This window comes from Heterocephalus glaber, unplaced genomic scaffold (genome assembly GCF_053883595.1).
Source record: "Heterocephalus glaber isolate CG9 unplaced genomic scaffold, H.glaber_assembly_v1.0 deba00001481, whole genome shotgun sequence".
In the NCBI taxonomy this organism is placed as follows: domain Eukaryota; kingdom Metazoa; phylum Chordata; class Mammalia; order Rodentia; family Bathyergidae; genus Heterocephalus; species Heterocephalus glaber.
The window spans coordinates 18,135,351-18,154,243 of record NW_028258317.1 but is presented as its reverse complement, the minus strand read 5'-3'; the positions used below and the strand labels follow the sequence as shown (position 1 = coordinate 18,154,243).

General features: G+C 39.7%; 1 protein-coding gene and 1 pseudogene across 12 annotated transcripts in view; one reads left to right on the top strand and one right to left on the bottom strand.

Annotated features, from left to right (window-relative positions):
- Fam219a (family with sequence similarity 219 member A) overlaps positions 1–18,893 on the bottom strand; it is a 58,243-nt gene that overhangs the window by 34,714 nt on the left and 4,636 nt on the right. For 4 of the 11 annotated variants that reach the window (XM_087183746.1, XM_087183747.1, XM_087183749.1 and 1 more), the window contains exon 2: positions 15,037–15,087. The exons of the other annotated variants lie outside the window; for them this stretch is intronic. In XM_087183746.1, coding sequence (XP_087039872.1) covers positions 15,037–15,087 — 51 coding nt within the window. The remainder of the gene's footprint in view (positions 1–15,036; positions 15,088–18,893) is intronic. 11 annotated transcript variants of the gene reach the window in all.
- LOC101700474 (cyclin-C-like) lies at positions 13,642–14,987 on the top strand (annotated as a pseudogene). Its single transcript, XR_015440019.1, has 2 exons — positions 13,642–14,565; positions 14,676–14,987. The product of XR_015440019.1 is annotated as a cyclin-C-like (transcript).

Here is an 18,893-nt window from a genome sequence, read left to right as displayed (position 1 = left end):
AAAAAGGCCACAGTGAAAACCACAACACAAGCAGCAACACTAATGGGAGATATACCAGAAGCCAAAGAACAACCCAGGACACTGACCCATGAGTGATCATGACTCTTCCTTGGTCATTGTGGGAATAAATTTCTTCCTCTACTTCTCTATGGTGAAGGTGAAACTGCAGAAAATCTCTCAGCAAGGAGTAAGAAACAGAAAGGTATCTTTTCAATGTTGATCACTATGTCCAAAGAAGTGCCTTGCCTCCTGAAAACCACAGGGCTCTGTAGAACTTAAAAAGGAAATGTGTGTCAGGTCAAAGTTAGGGGTACCCAGCAGGGACAAGATAGACCAGTGAGTGGCATAGGAATATCTGGCAGTATTTCCATACTCATGCATCTTACCAACCTGTTGGTATGCATGCCCAACTCAAAAACATGGGGGCCGGGGATTTAGGTCAGTAGTTCCTCCACCTGCCCTCAAAGCACAAGGGCCCGAGTTCAATTCCCGGTACAAAAAAAAAAAACAACAACCCAGAAACAAAATGGGAATTATGAGGCAAAGACTCCACTGCTTGGGTAGGCATAATCCAGTGGGAAAAGCATGATTTTTTACCATTTTTTCCCAAAGTGTGTGTGTGTATGTGTGTATCTATATCTATATACCTATATCCATCTCAAAGGTAATAATGATTTTGTCATAACAAACTCAAACACAAAAGTGAATAAGCAAGAAAATAAAAGTTCTGTAATTTGACTCTTGCCATTTTATTTTATATTTCTAGACTTTTAAGTTATGTAGTCAATATACAAATTTAAACAGGGAATCAGACTATCCACATGTATTTTATGATAGTAACATCCATGTTATGTGCATTTTACCCCAACAAAAATATGCCATGGACATCTTTTCATTTTGATCCATAGTAGATCTTGCTTTCCTCTTTTAAAAAGCTTTCTTCATTAGCAAGGTGTGGTGGCATATACCTGTAATCTCAGCACTTACGAGGCTGAGGCAGGAGGAATGTTGCAAGTTTGAGGCCAGCCTGTGCTACATAGTGAGCTCAAGGCCAGCCTGAACTACACAGCAAGACTCTGTCTCAAAAACCCAAACACCCACCCCCCAAAAAGCCTTCCTATATGTAAGCTGTGGAATGAGATGGAGGTTTAGGTTCTTTACTTTTTTTGTTTCTTTTCTCACTATTATAATGTTAGAGTTACTATAACTATTATAATCTCTATTTAATGTTATATTATAAAATTTATGCATATTTTATTTATTTAGAACTATTACAATGTCTACTCTTTATGCATTCATATATTTTTTTTCTTTTTTCTTTTTTAAAAAATAACTTCATTATCACACACATACAAAAATTAAAACCATTCAAAGAAGAACAATGCAAGGGAAAAAAACTACAATAATATTCAAATACAGTAGAACTCAACCAAAACAAAACTGAAAAGCACTTAAATATTTTTCCATATAACTTAAAAAAGGATCTCAAGCACCAATAAGACACCAGAGGATGTGATTTGATTCAGAAAGATCCCCCAAACCAACACTGAACAAATAGTGCTCTGGAAAAAACCTCCAGTTAGCTAGCAGACTCCACATAAGCCAAGCTTCTCCCTAATTTATATTTCGATACAGTCATATGACACACTATGGAAACACAATCCAAGAAATATGTTATTAGGCAATTTCATCCGTGTGTATCCTTAATTACACTTTCAGTTTCTCACACTAGAGAAACTATTTGGTTATGTCCTATTTATTTCAGTTAAGAGTATGGCCTCAATATGCATCCATTTAGCTATAAATGTCTCTAGTTTCTCATTCTTTATGGCTGAGTAGTACTCCATTTTATTAAAAAACCACATCTTGGGCTGAGGATTTAGCTCAGTGGTTTCGCCGCCTGCTGCACAAGCGCAAGGACCTGAGTTCGATCCCTGGTACCAACAAAAAAACCCCACACCTTCTTTACCCAGTTTCCAGTTAATGGGCACTTGGGCTGTTTCCAAGCTTTCGCTGTTACGAACTGTGCCGCTATAAACATGGGCGCACATATATCGCTGTGGTATAATTCTTTTAATTCTTTTGGGAAGATACCCAGCAAGGGGATAGCTGGGTCGAATGGGACCTCTGAGACTAATTCTTTGAGGTATCTCCACACTTTGAGGATTTCCACAGTGGTTGCACTAGTCTGCACTCCCACCAACAATGGAGAAGGGTTCCTTTCTCCCCACAACCCCGCCACCATTTGTTATTGGATGATTTCTTTTTTTTTTTTTTTTTTTTTTGGTACCGGGGATCGAACTCGGGTCCTTGCGCTTGCAAGGCAGGCGGCGGAACCACTGAGCTAAATCCCCGGCCCTATTGGATGATTTCTTAATAGCAGCCATTCTTTCTGGGGTGGGGTGGAATCTCAGTGTTGTTTTCATCTGCATCTTTCGAATGACCAGTGATGTTGAACATTTTTTCATATATTTATTTGCTGCTTTTACTTCCTTATCTGAGAAAGGTCTGTTCATTTCAGATGCCCATTTTTGAATTGGGTCTTTGAATTTGGGGGGTCTAATTTTTTTCAATTCTTTATATATTCTAGATAGTAGTCCTTTGTCTGAAGTACAGCTGCTAAAATTCTTTTCCCATATTGTAGGTTGTCTGTTAGCTCTGTTGATGGTTTCTTTTGCAGTGCAGAAGCTTTTTAATAAGATGAGATCCCAGTTGTTGATTCTTTCTGCTAGTTCCTGTGCTACTGAAGATTTGTTCATAAAGTCTGTTCCTATGCCAATGTCATTGAGAGTTCTACCTAACTTATCTTCCAGCAAGTTTACTGTTTCGGTCTTAATATTTATATCTTTAATCCACTTCAATCTTAGTTTAGTGCACAGTGATAGGTATGGGTCTAGTGTCAATCTTTGGCAGGTTGATATCCAGTTTTCCCAACACCATTTATTTATTGGGCTATCTTTACTCCAATGATTGTGGTTGGCTCCTTTGTCAAAGATGAGGTGGCTGAGCATGTCTGGAGTTGTTTCTGCATCTTCTAATCTATTCCACTGATCCTCAGGTCTGTTCCTTTGCCAGTACCATGCTTATTTTATCACAGTAGCTTTGTAGTATAGTTTCAAGTTGGGGACTGTAATCTCCCCAGCCATATCTCTGTTGCCTAAAATTTCTTTTGCTATTCTAGGTCTCTTCTGGTTCCAAATGAATTTTTGGATTGTTTTCTCTAGTTCTGTGAAATATACTGTTGGAATTTCAATTGGCATTGCATTAAACCTGTATAATAGTTTTGGAAGTATGGCCATTTTCACTATATTGGTTCTTCCTATCTAGGAACAAGGGATGTCTTTCCATTTTCTTATATCCTCCTCAATCTCCTTTTTCAAAGTGCTATAGTTTTCAGTGTAGAGGTCTGTTGCTTCCTTTGTTAGATTGATTCCTAGATATTTCATTTTTTTGGATGCTATTATAAAAGGAATTGTTTCCCTAATTTCTCTCTCAGTAAGCCCATTATTTGTATATAAAAAGGCTATTGTTTTTTGAGTGTTGATCTTATATCCAGCTACTCTACTGAATCTGTCAATTAAGTCTAGAAGTCTTTTGGCAGAGTATTTTGGGTCTTCTATGTAAAGTATATCATCAGCAAATAATGACAGTTTAACTTCTTCCTTTCCTATTTTTATTCCTTTTATTTCTTTCTCTTTTATAATTGCTGTGGCTAATGTTTTGAGAACAACATTAAACAGGAGTGGTGCTAGTGGGCATCCTTGTCTTGTTTCTGATTTTAAAAGCCACTTTTTTTTTTTGGTACCGGGGATCAAACTCGGGTCCTTGCACTTGCACAGCAGGCAGTGAAACCACTGAGCTAAATCCCTGGCTTGTTCCTGATTTTAGCATGAAAGTTTTTAGTTTTTGACCATTTAGTATGATGTTGGCTGTTGGTTTTTCATAGATAGCCTTAAGTTCAGATAAAGACCTTCTATTCCAATTTTCTGTAAGGTTTTTATCATGAATGGGTGTTGAATTTTGTCAAATGCCTTTTCTGCATCTATTGAGATGATCATATGGTTTTTGTCCTTGAGTCTGTTAATATAGTGCATTAGGTTTATTGATTTACGTTTTTTTTCTTTTTTAGTTCAACAAATTCCTAGAAGTAGAATTCCTGAGGGTCACTGGGCATGCAGGCAAGTTTGGAGGCACACTGCCAGTTGTCTTTCCAGAGAGGCTGTGGCAATGTATACTCCCACCAACTGGATGTGGGGGGTATTCTAGTTTTGGAGTCAGAAAGATTAGTTCTAAGGCCAGCTAACTGTATGGCCCTTGGCAAGATACCTTTCTTATTACTCCCTTCCTTTTATGGGTGTAATATTACCTACTTTGTAAAGCTAGTGTTAGAATGAAGTGAAATAATGTATGTAAAATACTTTATAGCAAGCCTGGTATATACAATAAATGGTAGCTGTTTTTTGTTTTGTTTTGTTTTTATGTTGCTTTTTACTCATTTTGTTTCACTCTAGTCTAAAATGTTTATGAACACTTACTATGTATCTGCCACCAGATACACAACATCTCATTTAATCCTTGCAAGGACAAATGGATTAGCCCCAATTTACCCACCACCAAAAACCAAAAATGAAATAAAAACAAAAATCCTTGGGATTCCAATTAACTTGAGCATTACTAATCAATAGTAAGCCATTGCTGTTTTGGTGGGTTTGAGCTTCCCAAGAAAATCTGGAAGCCAGTTTCCAGGGCTCTGCCTTTAGTGACTAAATCACTGAGACACTCTTCCTCTCCCTCTCAGTTATCTTTATCAGGGTCTTAGTCAGGGCATGGTCAACCCCCTGGACGTTGTAGATCAGGCCATTTCAACAGCTGACCCTTCTTTTCTTTAAAATAAGACACTACATTACAATCTGGAAGATACAAAGGGCCCATGAAAAACAGGTTGGGAGACAGGCCCTGAGACACATGCACCTTGGAACACTGAAGATCCAGGTTGAATTCAATTTCCTGTGTTCTTCCACAGCCTGGCCCCAAAGCAGGATCTAGATTATGGCTTCTTGGGCCTTTATCAAAAATACTGATTTACAGTTGAAATTACCAGGGGCTAGTGACAACTCTCTGAAATACCAAAAGGGGGCAGTGTAGTGTTATGGTTAAAAGAATGAATTTTGGCAATTCACACCTGGGCTTGAAATGGCTTTGCTGCTTATTAGGTGTGTGACCTTGGGTCTTACTTTTCCTCTATTTAGATTGAGGGTCTACCTCCTTTACAGAGCTGCAAGGATTAAATGAGATATTGTATGTCTGGTGGCAGACACATAGTAATTGCTCATAAACAGCAGGACATCCATGCAGGTGCATGGTTAAATATGATAAAATGAAATGGGGCTACCAAGTAAAGGAGATATGAAAACTGAGTTTGTTCAAGTTGTTATTTATTAAATAATTCAACAGGTATCTAGTTAACGTCTACTAAGTGATAGTATCTTTCAAACCACACGAGACATAATAGGAAGTAAAAACAGTTATGGTCTCTGCTTCATAAAACTTATCATTCAGAAGGACCCATTTTAACTGTTTTTGTTTTGTTTTGTTTGAGACAGGGTCTTTCTACATAGTTGAACTCACCATGTAGCTTAGGCTGGCCTCAAACTCAGAGATCCTCCTGCATCAGCCTCCCAAGGGCTGGGATTACAGGCATTGCCACCATGCCCAGGCTCCATGTTTTAATTTTTTAAAATCTTGTGGTGCTGGGACTCAAATCTAGGGCTTCACACATGCTAGGCAGCATTCTATCCACTGAACTTCGTTCCCAGCCCAAGGACCCATTTAAATAGAACAACTACACCTACATATGTATAACTGAAAAGTGAAATAAGGAGAAACCCACTGACCAAGTCTAGGGATTAAGGGAAGCCCTTGGTGATGAAATTATTGGTAAACTAAGAAATGAACGATGAGTGGAAGTCAACCGAAAAAAAGGCAGAAGGTGCACAAAAAGCACCCCAAGCAGCAAGAACTTCATGTGTAAAGGCCCAAAGCAAAAGGGAGCTGAGACACCACAGAAGTGGAGGAAAAGCCAGTGATGTTTTATGTAGTGGTAAAGGATAATTATGAGATAAGCTAGAGAGGAAGGCAGGAGGCAGACTACATAAAGCCTTGCAGGCCATCTATTTCTTAGAGTAAATAGAAGCTGTTGAAGTACAGGGCTATTCTGGGCAGGAAAAGGGCTATTCTGGGCATTCCTGGTACTTGGCAACACTTTCCTCTTACATCTCTTTTCATTGGATGAAAAAGATAAGGCTTCACATAATTCCTGTTGTGATCATGCAGGAGAGGGAAGACCATCTAGGAGAGGGAAGTAAAAATGTAATATGGAATAGGTCCCTTCCTTGAGAGCTTGTTTGGAGATTCTAGCAGGGGAGTGCAGCTACTCATATACCCTTGACCAAGGAAATGATTCTCCTCTATCAGGGTGGTTGTCTTCTCTTCAGGAGGGACATACATGGAGTGGTGAGGGAGGAAGGGACCACCCGCTTAGCCAGCTAGATTAGCTAAATCAACCCTGGTGATCAATGGGGTGACAGATGTTGCAGCCAGATTGCCCTCACATACAACAGGTCCTTTCCTGAAACAGAATGAGGCCCACTGGATTCTCACTGCCCAAGAAAGAGCTGGACACAAGCAGGTGTGTTAGAGCAGCCAAGATTGAGGGTTTCATCCTACACAGTTGGCCCTCTGAACCTATGGGTTCCACATCTGTAGATTCAACCAACCTTGGATTGAAAATATTCGCGAAAAAATTTTATCTATACTGAACGTGTTCAGATTTTTTCCCTTGTCATTCTTTAAACAATAACTACAACAATTGTTTACATGGCATTTCCATTATAAATGTAGAAATGATTTAAAGTAGAAAATTGGAAAATCTAGAAAGGATTTAAAGTAGATGGTAAGATGTACATTTACCATATGCAAATACTAAGCCATTTTATATAAAGGATTTGAGTATTCATGTATTTTTATATTGGCAGGGCTCCTGAAACCAATCCCCAGTGGATTCTGAGGAATGACTGCATTGGTCATGATGAGTGATCAGTTGTCACTACAGAGCCCTTTATGTGTTTTGGCTGCTGATAGCCAGTCCCTAGCCAGCCTCCACCTCTCTGACTTCGTGCTCCATCAGAGGCTCCATTGTGTTGGACATAATGAACTAGAGACTAACACTTCTTAGGGCTGATGGTGAAGCTGCAGGTCTCCTGTGGGCAGGGGCAAGGTCTGCAGATGGAAACAAGTTTGTAAGAAGCAGCTCCCACTTTTGTGGGCTTCTGGTTAGCTGCCTTGCAGCACCTGTGGTTCATGCACTGTACTTGTCTGGGGCACACATACACACGGAGCTCACAGCCTCTACAGTGTGGCCTCTGAGAGGAGAGGAACTAGGAGTAGAGATACTGGGGGAACATAGAAATGTCAAGAACCAGAAGGTGGTAACTGTGTTCTAGCCTCACAGATTTTTTTTTTTTAACTTGGCAGGAAAGAGAAAAAGAGAGAGAAAAGGACCTAAGAGTGGTAGAGTTGCCCACCCCACCCCTCCCCCTAACCTCCCCCAGCCTGCAACCCAGCCAAACAGGAAACCAGGCTTGAGTCTCTGCCAGGGCCTAGGATGGAGCAGGAAGCTCAGGAAACAAGAAAAACCTTCCTCAGCACAAAAGAAAGCTGCTCAGAAATCCCTGGGAAGGTGAAAAAAACCCACCCCCGGCTGAACTCTCTCCCAGAGGAGAAAAAGATTGGAAGTGTTTTCACCCCTAGTAGGGGTCAAGCAAGGCCCTAGCAGGATCCACTGCTGTTTCAGTGAGAACAGACTCCAGGTTAGGCTCCCCCGCTCAAGAAGTGGTCATCAGTGAAGCATGGTGGGGTATACAAGGTCTGAAGACATTATAGGATCATTTTGGGTTGATAAGGAAGGAGATGATGGTACAGGATAAAGGCAGTGGTTAAAAAAAAGTAGACTTAAAGGAGAGAGGGCCAGAGACAAGATGATACCTGATGAGGATGAAGGCAAAGAATTAACAGGGGTTCTTTGCTGTACAAATGTGAAACTCAATGAAATAATGGACTAAGATGATGACCATCAAGGACTACCTAAATCATGAGGTAAAAGGCTAAAGGGGAGCCTCTATAATGGATTTGTAATCAGGCTTACTACACCACTTATCAATCTGAACATCATACCAGGTGTGGTGGTGCATGCCTGTGATCCCAGCACTTGGGAGGCTGAAGCAGGAGGATCACTGCAAATTTGAGGCCAGCCTGGACTACACAGTGGGTTCAAGGCCAGCCTGAACTACATATAGTGAGACCCTGTCTCAAAAAACCCAGACAACAACAAAAAAATTTGAACATCACAAAAAGTAGGACAAATATACGTCATGTGCCTCTTCATGTAAATCAAGTACATATCACACACCAGAAAGCAAGCCGGGAAGTACATAGCACTGCTCACAAGCATTCTTCATAAAAAGTTGAATCTGGCCAGGGATTTAGCTCAGTGGCTCTGTCGCCTGCCTTGCAAGAGCAAGGACCTGAGTTCGATCCCTGGTACCAAAAAAAAAAAGTTGAATCTGAATCAATCAAACCTTCAGGCTTAACTATTAATTTGCAGAAATGTAGGAGAATAGGATTAAAAACACCACAGGGATCCAAGCAATAAAATCCAGAATGTAGGATACCCTATAGGACAAATAGTTGGATTTTTGTAAACAAATACATTGCAAGAATAGGCAACTAAATTAGATAGAATTTCATACACAGACTGGGCTGTTCAGAAAGTCAGCAGAAAAAATAAGGACATCAGAATTGTGGCTGGAGGTGCATCTGAAGAAGACCAAGCCTCAAGAAACCGATGTAATGACCAGGCCTACATGCCTCCCCTAAGGGATAAGCAGTAAATTGAAGATTGTACTATAATTGATATAACCTGGTCCAGTAAAGTCTAGATAGACATCAGGTGAGTGACCAGAGCTTCTGGACCCATCCCTTCCTAAAAATGTTTTTGTTCTTTCTATGTACTCTTGCCATGTGACCTGCTTCCTCATTGGATCAATATTACACAGGCAGCTATACTTGTAATCTTACTGGTTGATCATAGTTGATCACAGTTTTGACCCACCTTGTGATTTTGCTCTATAAAATATTCTGAGAAGTAGGCTCATTGGTAACCCATTTTTGAGTCTCTGCCTGTCTCTCAGAAGCTATGTCTCTCAATAAGTTTTTCCTACTCTTAACCTCCATTGTTCTTTAGAATTTATTCTTTGATTTTGGGGAACACGAACTCAGTGTATCTGACATCTAGCAGGTTGGGAGTTACATTTTTTCCCCCTATATCAGTAGTAGGAACTATAGGTTAAGTGGAACATGTCAACCAAAGGCAATGTATGGGCCAGACTCAAACAAAACAAGTAAATTATGATGTTAAGAAATTATTGGTTTTAGGTGTGATACTGACATTGTGGTTAAATGTGATCATTTTTAGAGAAACATATTATGATGTTATAGATGAAATAATCAGAATAATCCAATGGATAAGATATGAGTGAAACAAGATTAGTCTTGTGCTGGTAACTGTTGAAGTTGGGTAATGATTACTAGTGGGTTCATTTTAGCTTTTTCTCTACTTTGTACATGTTTGTAAATGTCCATGAAAAAAGACAAAAGATTGGAACTGCCTCCTCTTAACATTTCTTGAGTCTTGAAAGTTGACCTTTGGGAACTGAAACAGCAGTGGGACAACCCCCTTTACTGTCAGTAGTGGGCTTTCCAGCAAGTCCTACTGTGCCAGCAGAACTCTGTCATCAGCATGCAGGGAAGATGGGAACAGGGCCTCAGTTATGCTCCACAGCCCACCCTGCACAGGTTTATTCAGTGGTAACCCCTCTTGGAATCAGTGAGAACCCAAAGCACTTCTGGTTCTAGCCTGGCCTCCACACAGCCCTGTCAAGGAGGCCAAGAACTTTCATTTCTTCCACAAAAGTTCCCTTGGGAACCACTGATGGAAAAAATGAAATCACCAACCCCTCATCACTATCAACACTAGACCAGAAATGATATAGTAATTTGCAGTTCATTTTTACATGCATGATCTTATTTATTTATTTTTGGTACCGGGGATCAAACTCTGGACCTTGAGCTTTCGAGGCAGGCAGCAGAACTACTGAGCTAAATCCTCCGCCCATGATCTTATTTATTTTACAAACAGTCTGAAAGAGGTTAGGAGGGTGGCCAAAGGTCATACAAAAGTGGTAACTTGGGTGGACTCAGCTGACTTCTTACCACTGCTTGCCCACTTCCTGCTCTGAGGCCTGTGTCTCTCACCAGCTCATCCAGATCTTCCCAACCCAGCAAGGGTCCTTGAACCAGTTTCTCTCAAGGGAGCTTCCTGAGATTGCTGCATCTCAGTCTCTGGCAAATGAAGGATGTAAAACACAAGGATCTGTCTAGTTGACAGAGAAGCTGATGGATGGTCAGATATACTTTCCTGACTGGTTATCTTTGGTGACCTGTTTGCTACTTTAAATTCCATCCTCCAATTTAGTCTCCCCACCTGTCTTCACATAATTCTCCCTCCTCTTCTCTAACCCACTAGAAGCTACCACTTCCCCACATTATCATTCCTGCTTGGCCTTCTCTAAGTCCATGATTAGGCAAGGGCTGGAAACAGCAGGCCAGCTGAGAGCAGAGAGAACTTTCTGAAAGCTAAAATCTTCAGGGAATGAATAGCATTAGATTTTATGAGTGGCCCAATGGAAGTCCCTCTTACCAACTGCTGCAATCTGAATGTCAATGTGGCTTTCCCACCAGAGGCACCTCGGCCTCAGGTAGAAAGGCCTGTAGCATTTGGTTTTTGTAGTAAAGAAAAAGTGAACCTCATACCTGATGTGTCTGATGATATACTAAGAAAAGGACATTCAGGCTGGCACTCTTTCCTACCTTCTCCAAAAGCTCAAGATAATTTTTCCATTTCCAGGAGGATGTGTGCGAGTCATACAGTATTGGAAGACCTAGGTAAGAGCTCTTTATCAGCAGAGCTGTTTTTTGCTTATTACATATTAATGATCATAACTCTATTAATAGCTTTTCCAGAACTACCAAAGCTGGCAGTGTATTTGTAAACTTTGCTACCAACGAGAGAAGAGTTGTGTCCCTCACTTCTAAAAATTTACCTGATACTGCAAAGGGAAAGAACGGAACAAGGCCAATTTGGAAGGGACTCAGACTACCAATTCAGCTGGAGCTCCTGCCTCAATGGAGAAAAAGAAGCAAATTACTCTCTGTCAGACCATTCAAAGTCCTCATCCTGTGATCTGAGCTCAAATATCATTTTCTCATAGGAGCCTTACCTGACATCCTCAATCTAATGTGGCAGGAGAATTTAATATTCTCTTTCATGCTACCTTATTTGTATCTTTTCTATCACTTGTCACAATTTGTAATTGCAATTTTGTGTGCATTATTTGTTTAGTATCTGTCTCTCCCATGGGATTGCCAGATCATAAAAGTAGGGACAATATTTTCTTTATTCATTATTATATTCCCCGCATCTATCTGGTACAGTGTCTTGCATATAGTAGATGATCAAAGATACTTGAATCTAGGGCCTTCATATTCAGCTACATCCTCAGATCTTTTTATTTATTTTCATTTAAAAAATGTTTATTTTTATTAGTACATGCTTGTATTATATAATGATTACATTCATTGTGGGGAGTTGGTGCATGATTTATTTATTATTTATTTTGAGACTGTGTTTTGCAAAGTCACTAAATTGCCCAATCTGGGCTCAAACTCATAATCCTCCTGCCTCTGCCTCCATGAGTGCTGGAATTATTGGTGTGTGCCACCATATACCCAGAAGAATTCTATTTTATGAATGTATTATAATTAAAGAATCTTTTATTACCCAAAATTTAGATTATAAAATTTTGTTAGTATAATAACTCTTGTACTTATATTTTTGTATACATTTTTATTTCCTTATGATAAATTCCTAGACATGAAATTGTTGAAAGACAGGACATGAACATTTTTATATCCTGTCCCAAGTTCAATATTAAATATTTAAATATTTATAGCTATTAAATATGATCATGAAATTTCAACCGACATTATGAAAGTATGACATCAATACTGTGGGTAGTAGCAGTCCCACAATAATCTTTACTGGTCAGATCATGTGCAGAAGTCTGTGCCCAGTTTCAAGGATAAGAAATATTGAAAGTGCTCACTAGGGTAGCTAGGATGACTGGGGAGTTGGGAACAAGTTTCCAGGGAAATGGTATAAGGGAAAAACAAGGCCTATGTAGCCTGGTGAGGGGTGGGGCGGGGAGATGGCTGAGGCCGTATGGCTTATGGTAGGGCCTTGCATCTTCAGTAACTGCTGGTGTAAGGGACTCTTCATGTAGCCTACTCCTTTTGGCTTTGGTCAAGGGCAAATAGTTTCATTTTAAGCATGCTCAAACACTCATAAAATATTCATGAGATCTTTTCCTGAATCTGCCTCCTTCTCCCTCTTATCAGCTCAGCAGAGTCAAGATTTCTCTCTCACCTGGGCCATCTATTACCAAAGAATTATTAACTTTGTATGAATTCAGACTTCAACAACTAATACTGAAGATCAGGTTAGAAAGATCAAGTGAGGAAAGGTCAATTTTTTCACTCATTTCTTTTTTTTTTTCCCCACTCATTTCTTAAAGAACCATATCATAAGACTCCAGTCTCTAAGTCTCTGCTGAGCTGCCTAACATCCTCCAGAGTCTCCCTCTCCTGTATTCTTTGCCAGGTTAACTATTACAATTCAGAATGACAAGCAGAACACTAGAACTGCTATTTGCCCTACTGAAGACTACAGCACACATGGAATATCAACCATGTTTCTCTTTCTCATGAAATCAGGACCCTGCCTTAGAATCCATCTTAACACAATGTTCCAGGGAGCCACTGCACTACTATTCAATGGGTATTGGCATAAGAGATGAAACCTATTAATTATCCATCTTATATTTTGCCTATGGAATAGGAAGGTATAAAATGATTATGCAGGAATATCTTGGGGTGCTATGAATAGCAGCCACACTTAATGATACTTCAGATGAAGTATTAAGATGTCTTCTAAGCTGGGAATCTGTTTTTCATTTTAAATTCCAATTGAGGTAGGATTCTTCCTGACAAAAATATTTGGAGTATAATCTTTATCTTCTTTACTGCCTGGGAGAAAACAACAGGACAGGTACAGCCAACAGGTAAAAAGAGAAACAAATAAGCTAGGGGGTAGCCATACCAGAATTAAAAGTAAAAAATGTTTATAGTATACAATATATGTTATATCTCAATAAAGCTGTCAAAAAAGAAATAAAGAGGGATGCGAGGAAGTAAAATTCCTTTAGAAATATCAGAAAAACAAGCATTCGCTTTGTTTTTGTACCTCACTGAAATTTACTAAGAACTGCCTCTGATGGCAGTAAGTTTACTAAGAGAGCAACATTCTATTAGAGACTAAAATAGGCCAAAATGGTGTGTGTTAAAAAGGCTCAAAAAGAATAGGGAAAAATGTAAGTCTAGACTGGATCAGAACACAGACTAATTTCTAAGGCAGAGGTTTCGAAAGAATATTCCATGAAATACATTGATTCTGTATGTTAGTAGATGTAACATAAAGAAAAAAGTTCTAGTTCCCGCCGGAAAGGAGCTTGGCTGATCAGATGGAGGAGCGCGGTTACCCTTAAGGGCTGGGTCTATGGTCGCTCGGCAGGCCGCTCCGCAGGCTGGCGCTTTTTTATCAGGGCAAGCTGCGCTGCATGGCAGGGAACTTTTGGCAGAGCTCCCACTATTTGCAGTGGATTCTGGATAAACAAGATCTGTTGAAGGAGTGCCAGAAGGATTTAAAGTTTCTCTCAGAAGAGTAATGGAAATTACAGATATTGTTTACAATGTTATCCAAGCATTAGGTGAACATCTTAAATTAAGACAACAAGTTATTGGCACTGCTATGGTCTATTTCAAGAGATTCTATGCCAGGTATTCTCTGAAAAGTATAGACCCTGTATTAATGGCTCCTACATGTGTGTTTTTGGCATCCCAAGTGGAGGAATTTGGGGTAGTCTCAAATACAAGATTGATTGCTGCTACTTCTGCATTAAAAACTAGATTTTCATATGCCTTCCCAAAGGAATTTCCTTATAGGATGAATCATATGTTAGAATGTGAATTCTATCTTTTAGAACTAATGGATTGTTGCTCGATAGTGTATCATCCTTATAGACCTTTGCTCCAGTATGTACCGGACATGGGCCAAGAAGACATGTTGCTTCCCCTTGCATGGAGGATAGTGAATGAAACCTACAGAACGGATCTTTGCCTACTGTATCCTCCTTTCATGATAGCTTTAGCTTGTCTACATGTAGCCTGTGTGGTACAGCAGAAAGATGCCAGGCAGTGGTTTGCTGAGCTTTCTGTGGATATGGAGAAGATTTTGGAAATAATCAGGGTTATTTTTAAACTATATGAGCTGGGGTCGGGGATTTAGCTCAGTGGTTTTGCCGCCTGCTGCGCAAGCGCAAGGACCCGAGTTTGATCCCCGATACAAAAAAAAAAAAAAAAAAATTACAACTATATGAGCAGAGGAAGAATTTCGATGAGAGAAAAAAAGATGGCAACTATTCTTAGTAAGATGCCAAAACCAAAACCACCTCCAAACTGTGAAGGAGAGCAGGGTCCAAATGGAAGTCAGAACTCTAGCTACAGCCAATCTTAAAACATTCCAAAGAATTCCATAGTGGACCTCTTGGAAATAAACCATTGGACAGATTTCAGTAATGTCTTCAGTTGAACACAAATGAAAATGAATAGCTTGTTTCTGTCAAGCAATATTGGGAAGTGATTTTATTTTTGCAAAGTACGTTTTTCTTTGCCTAATTTGATTTTAATACATAATTGATTAAAATCGCTTCGTTATAAAAGTTGAGAAAGGGTCCAGGGATTTACCTCAGTGGTTCCGCTGCCTGCCTCGAAAGCACAAGGACCCAAGTTCGATCCCTGGTACCAAAAAAAAAAAAGTTGAGAAAGGTTCTGAGAAAACTTACAGACAGACATACATAGGTATTTCAAAATTAGTAGTTTTTGCATAATATACTACTTCTTAATTTGGATAATAAAAATTGTAGCTTTTTATTAAGTCAGGAAACAAAACATGATTTGTTTAAAATTCTCTTTGGTCATTGAGGGACCAAAAAAGGACATAAAAAGATCAATATATGAGGGTTTTTATCCCCTCTGTAGTTTAAACTTTAGAACTATTTAAGGAATCAAACCTTAGAAAATCCTAGAAATAATCAGGGAAATTAATCAAGTACTTACTGATTTTTAAAATGTATTTTATTAAGTAGTTTTGGTATCTTGCCATGGAAGATACTAGCCCTGTCTAGCAGAAGAGTGCAATATGTATAGCATAATTTTGACATTTTAAAAGTTATATTAATTCCATAACTATTCTGAAATGCTGGGCAAATTTTAAAAAGCAATCCATGTCAAGTGATTTGCAATTAATTTTCAGTTAAACAGGCATTTTGAAAATTGAATAAAATACCTTAATAAGGTTAAAATTTGGTAAAATCTTTGTTAGTTTTTAGCTGTGAAAAGTTTTTTAAATAAAATTAATACTTTCTAGTTTAATTTTGTGTCTTAGTGTGGGCATATAAATTTATTGCAGGTATCCTGAGCCAGGAACACAATCAGGTTTCAGGCCAGTTTGATACTGGCTATTATTTTGACAAGTGTAGGATTTCAGACTAAATGTTATGTCAGTGGAGCTGTGCTCTCTGTGAAACCTAATAAATTAATCATTTTCTTCATACTTGAAGGAGAGTGATAAATAAAACTTGGAGTCATAGGATATTAATGTACAATTTAAGGATTAAAAATTTTTATAGCTTGTGAACAATGGATTATTCAGTGTTGACTTCCTAGTATAAAACAAGAATAAAAGTACATTCTCCATCAAAAAAAAAGTTCTATAGTTAAGCTTGGGAAATATTAAGTTAAACAGTTGAAAAGTACATAGAACTTCTAGGAGACTTTAAAATGCTAGTGGAAATTGTGGCAGGATAGAGTATACAGAGCTTCCAAAGGAATGTGCCTATGGCATCCCCCCATAAAGGATCAATATTCCTAAATATGTATGTATTATAGGAATTGCAGATCTAAGCTCATACTAGGCTAGGGGCTTCATCAACTCTTTTATAAGGATAAAATTAATGTACTGGCCATGTGCAGCAGTGGAGCACTTACCAAGCATGTGCAAGTCCCTGAGTTCTATCCCCAGCACAGGGGGAAAAAAAGTAAAATTAATATGGGAACTACCAGTCATTTAAAGCTTATATATAATTATATTTAACTACATAGTAAAATATATATGATGCTCACTCTACAGTTTAGGTGTGTTTAATGAAGTAAATTTTAAAGTGCTCTTTCAGGCATTGTTCTAGATAGACAGATTAAAATCTCTTTATGATAGTCAAGAGTCTAGTGGCCACAATAGGCAAAACCAGGCAAGGAGCCATAGTAGCTGGGTCCGTCTCTGCCTGTTGTGGCCTCTTGTCATCCTTACACTTCTCAGGGCTACCCTGGTCATTCAGAGAACATCCTTTGTAGCCACTAACCCTCTTGACTTGTGCTCACACCTACTTACATCATCTTTATCAAAGAAAATTAACATTTTCCCTTAACAATCATAGCCATCTAATCTTCAACTCAACCTCACAAGAACATATTTGTTGAACTGACTCCTAAAAATGTAGCCCAGGAAGAAACTCCTCTGGGCTGTGTCTATCCAGACTCTCTGGGGCTGTCCTAGAGAACTTTCCCATTCTAGAGTTTCTCCCAGCACCCAGAGTTAACTTGGCTGTCCCACAGTAAGGGCTTTGGATCACGTGCCCCTTCCTTCCTTCCTACCTTTCTTTCTTTTTTGTTTTTGTTTTATCACGTGCCAATTTCTGAACTCCAGAGATGAGCCAGATTCACAGCTAGTTCTAGCTCTGCCTCCTTCCTTCCTTCCTTCCTTTCTCCTACCCCAAAAGCCAGATTCCCATCAGTTTCCTTAGGAAACAATGACTTGGGACCTAGTTGAACCACACCTCTTATTTCCTTCAACCAGAACCTCTGGGTACCTACCTTAGCCTGATTCTCCCTTTCCTACATCCTCTGGGGTCACCTACACCAGTTCTCCCATTGCGTGCTGGAAGACATAAAGCAGTTAAGCCCAAGGAGCAGTTTCTGTGTTCCCTTTCCAGACTCAAAGCTCCATCTGCCCTTTCAAGGAGAAGGGTCCCTAAGGCTAATTAGGTTCAAGTGTAGAAGTCTCTGTTTCCCATTTCTGTTCACTCTGGGGTAGAGGTGGTCAAGAGCAGCAGAATGACTCAGCCTGAATACCAGGTAACATGGAAGCACCTGCCTGCAGAGGCCATGCTGTGGCCTCTGAGTGTTCTAACCCCAGAAGCCCCTCCTTTGGCACACCTTGTCTGGAAGGAAGCAGAACCTAGCCATCTACCTTGAGTACAGCTTTCAGGGTAGACTCAGAAAAGGGAAGTATTTGTCCGTTTCCATTCTGACTTTTGCAAATAAAGCCAGAATACATACATCTATTCTAGAAGAAATCAGTGAAAAGGCCCAGAAATAAAACCATAGACTTGACCGAAAAGATGGCAAAAGGCCAGGCAGGCCAGAAACTGCAACATTAAAAAGCTTTTATTTTTCTTTCACCTAAGTGTTGCTTAAAGAAAAAACCCCAAAGCAACAAAAACCCACTATGGCTCTTTGCTGCCACTACTTTTGCATTCACTAAAGCAGGTTGCAGAGGGAAAGTATTCACTGGCAGGTGAGCACATTTTTCAGCAGCCCTTTTGAGACTGTGGGCCAGTGCCACAGTTACCTTTGGTTTTCTAGGACTTCTGGGTTCTTCATAACCCTGAGCATGTAGCTTTAGCAGTAGAGCAAAGGAGAAGACCAGGCTTCTCTGTTATAAGTGGTCTCTGAGGCCAAGAAGTACATGGGCCTCCAAATTTCCTGAAGTGGTGATAATCCCTTCCTTCATCCAGTGTCCATGCCAGAAACCTGAGAGCCATCCTTTATTCCCTATCTCTCCACCCCACCTCAAGTGCAGTACCTGCTAATATACATTATTAGTATCTGTGTATCTGTCTCTTCTCTCTGTTTCTGCTTTAGTACAGGCCTCACCATCCTTTGCCAAGATTACTACCTCTGTATCAATCTTCCCACCTTCAATCTCACTTTTTCCAACCCCTTCTTTACCACTAGAGTGATAATTTGTACTCAAATTTGATCATGTTATTCCTTTAATAACAACCTTTAATTCATTCCAAATGTGCCCTTTTGTTTCTTTCTCCATGCCCTTTGTCTGGAATTTTTGCCCTTGCTTCATCTTGTTGGTCTGCCAAGTTTTAGTCCTCTGCCAAGTTTTAGAGCCAGTTCAGCAATGCCTCTTTTGGGAAGCCTTCCCTAACCACTTGGTGAGAGCCCTTCTCATTTACCCTTGGCATCACTGGACCTGGTTCTCACTCCTCTCCCAGTGCTCACTACATTCCCTCAATGTGTTCTAGATTGCGTACCTCAGGAGCAAGATTCTGTGCTATTGAGCTCAGTATAACAACTATCGAGAGTAGATTCTTACTGTTCTTTGGATGAAGAGATTGACCTGGTAAGGGGCTGAGAGCCTGAGCAAACCTGATCTGTTTGCAACAAAGGAAGATACATAAGGGAGTTCTCTTCCCAGGAGCCCCACAAATACTGCTGGGTCATGAGCAACATGGAACAACTAGGAGAATCCA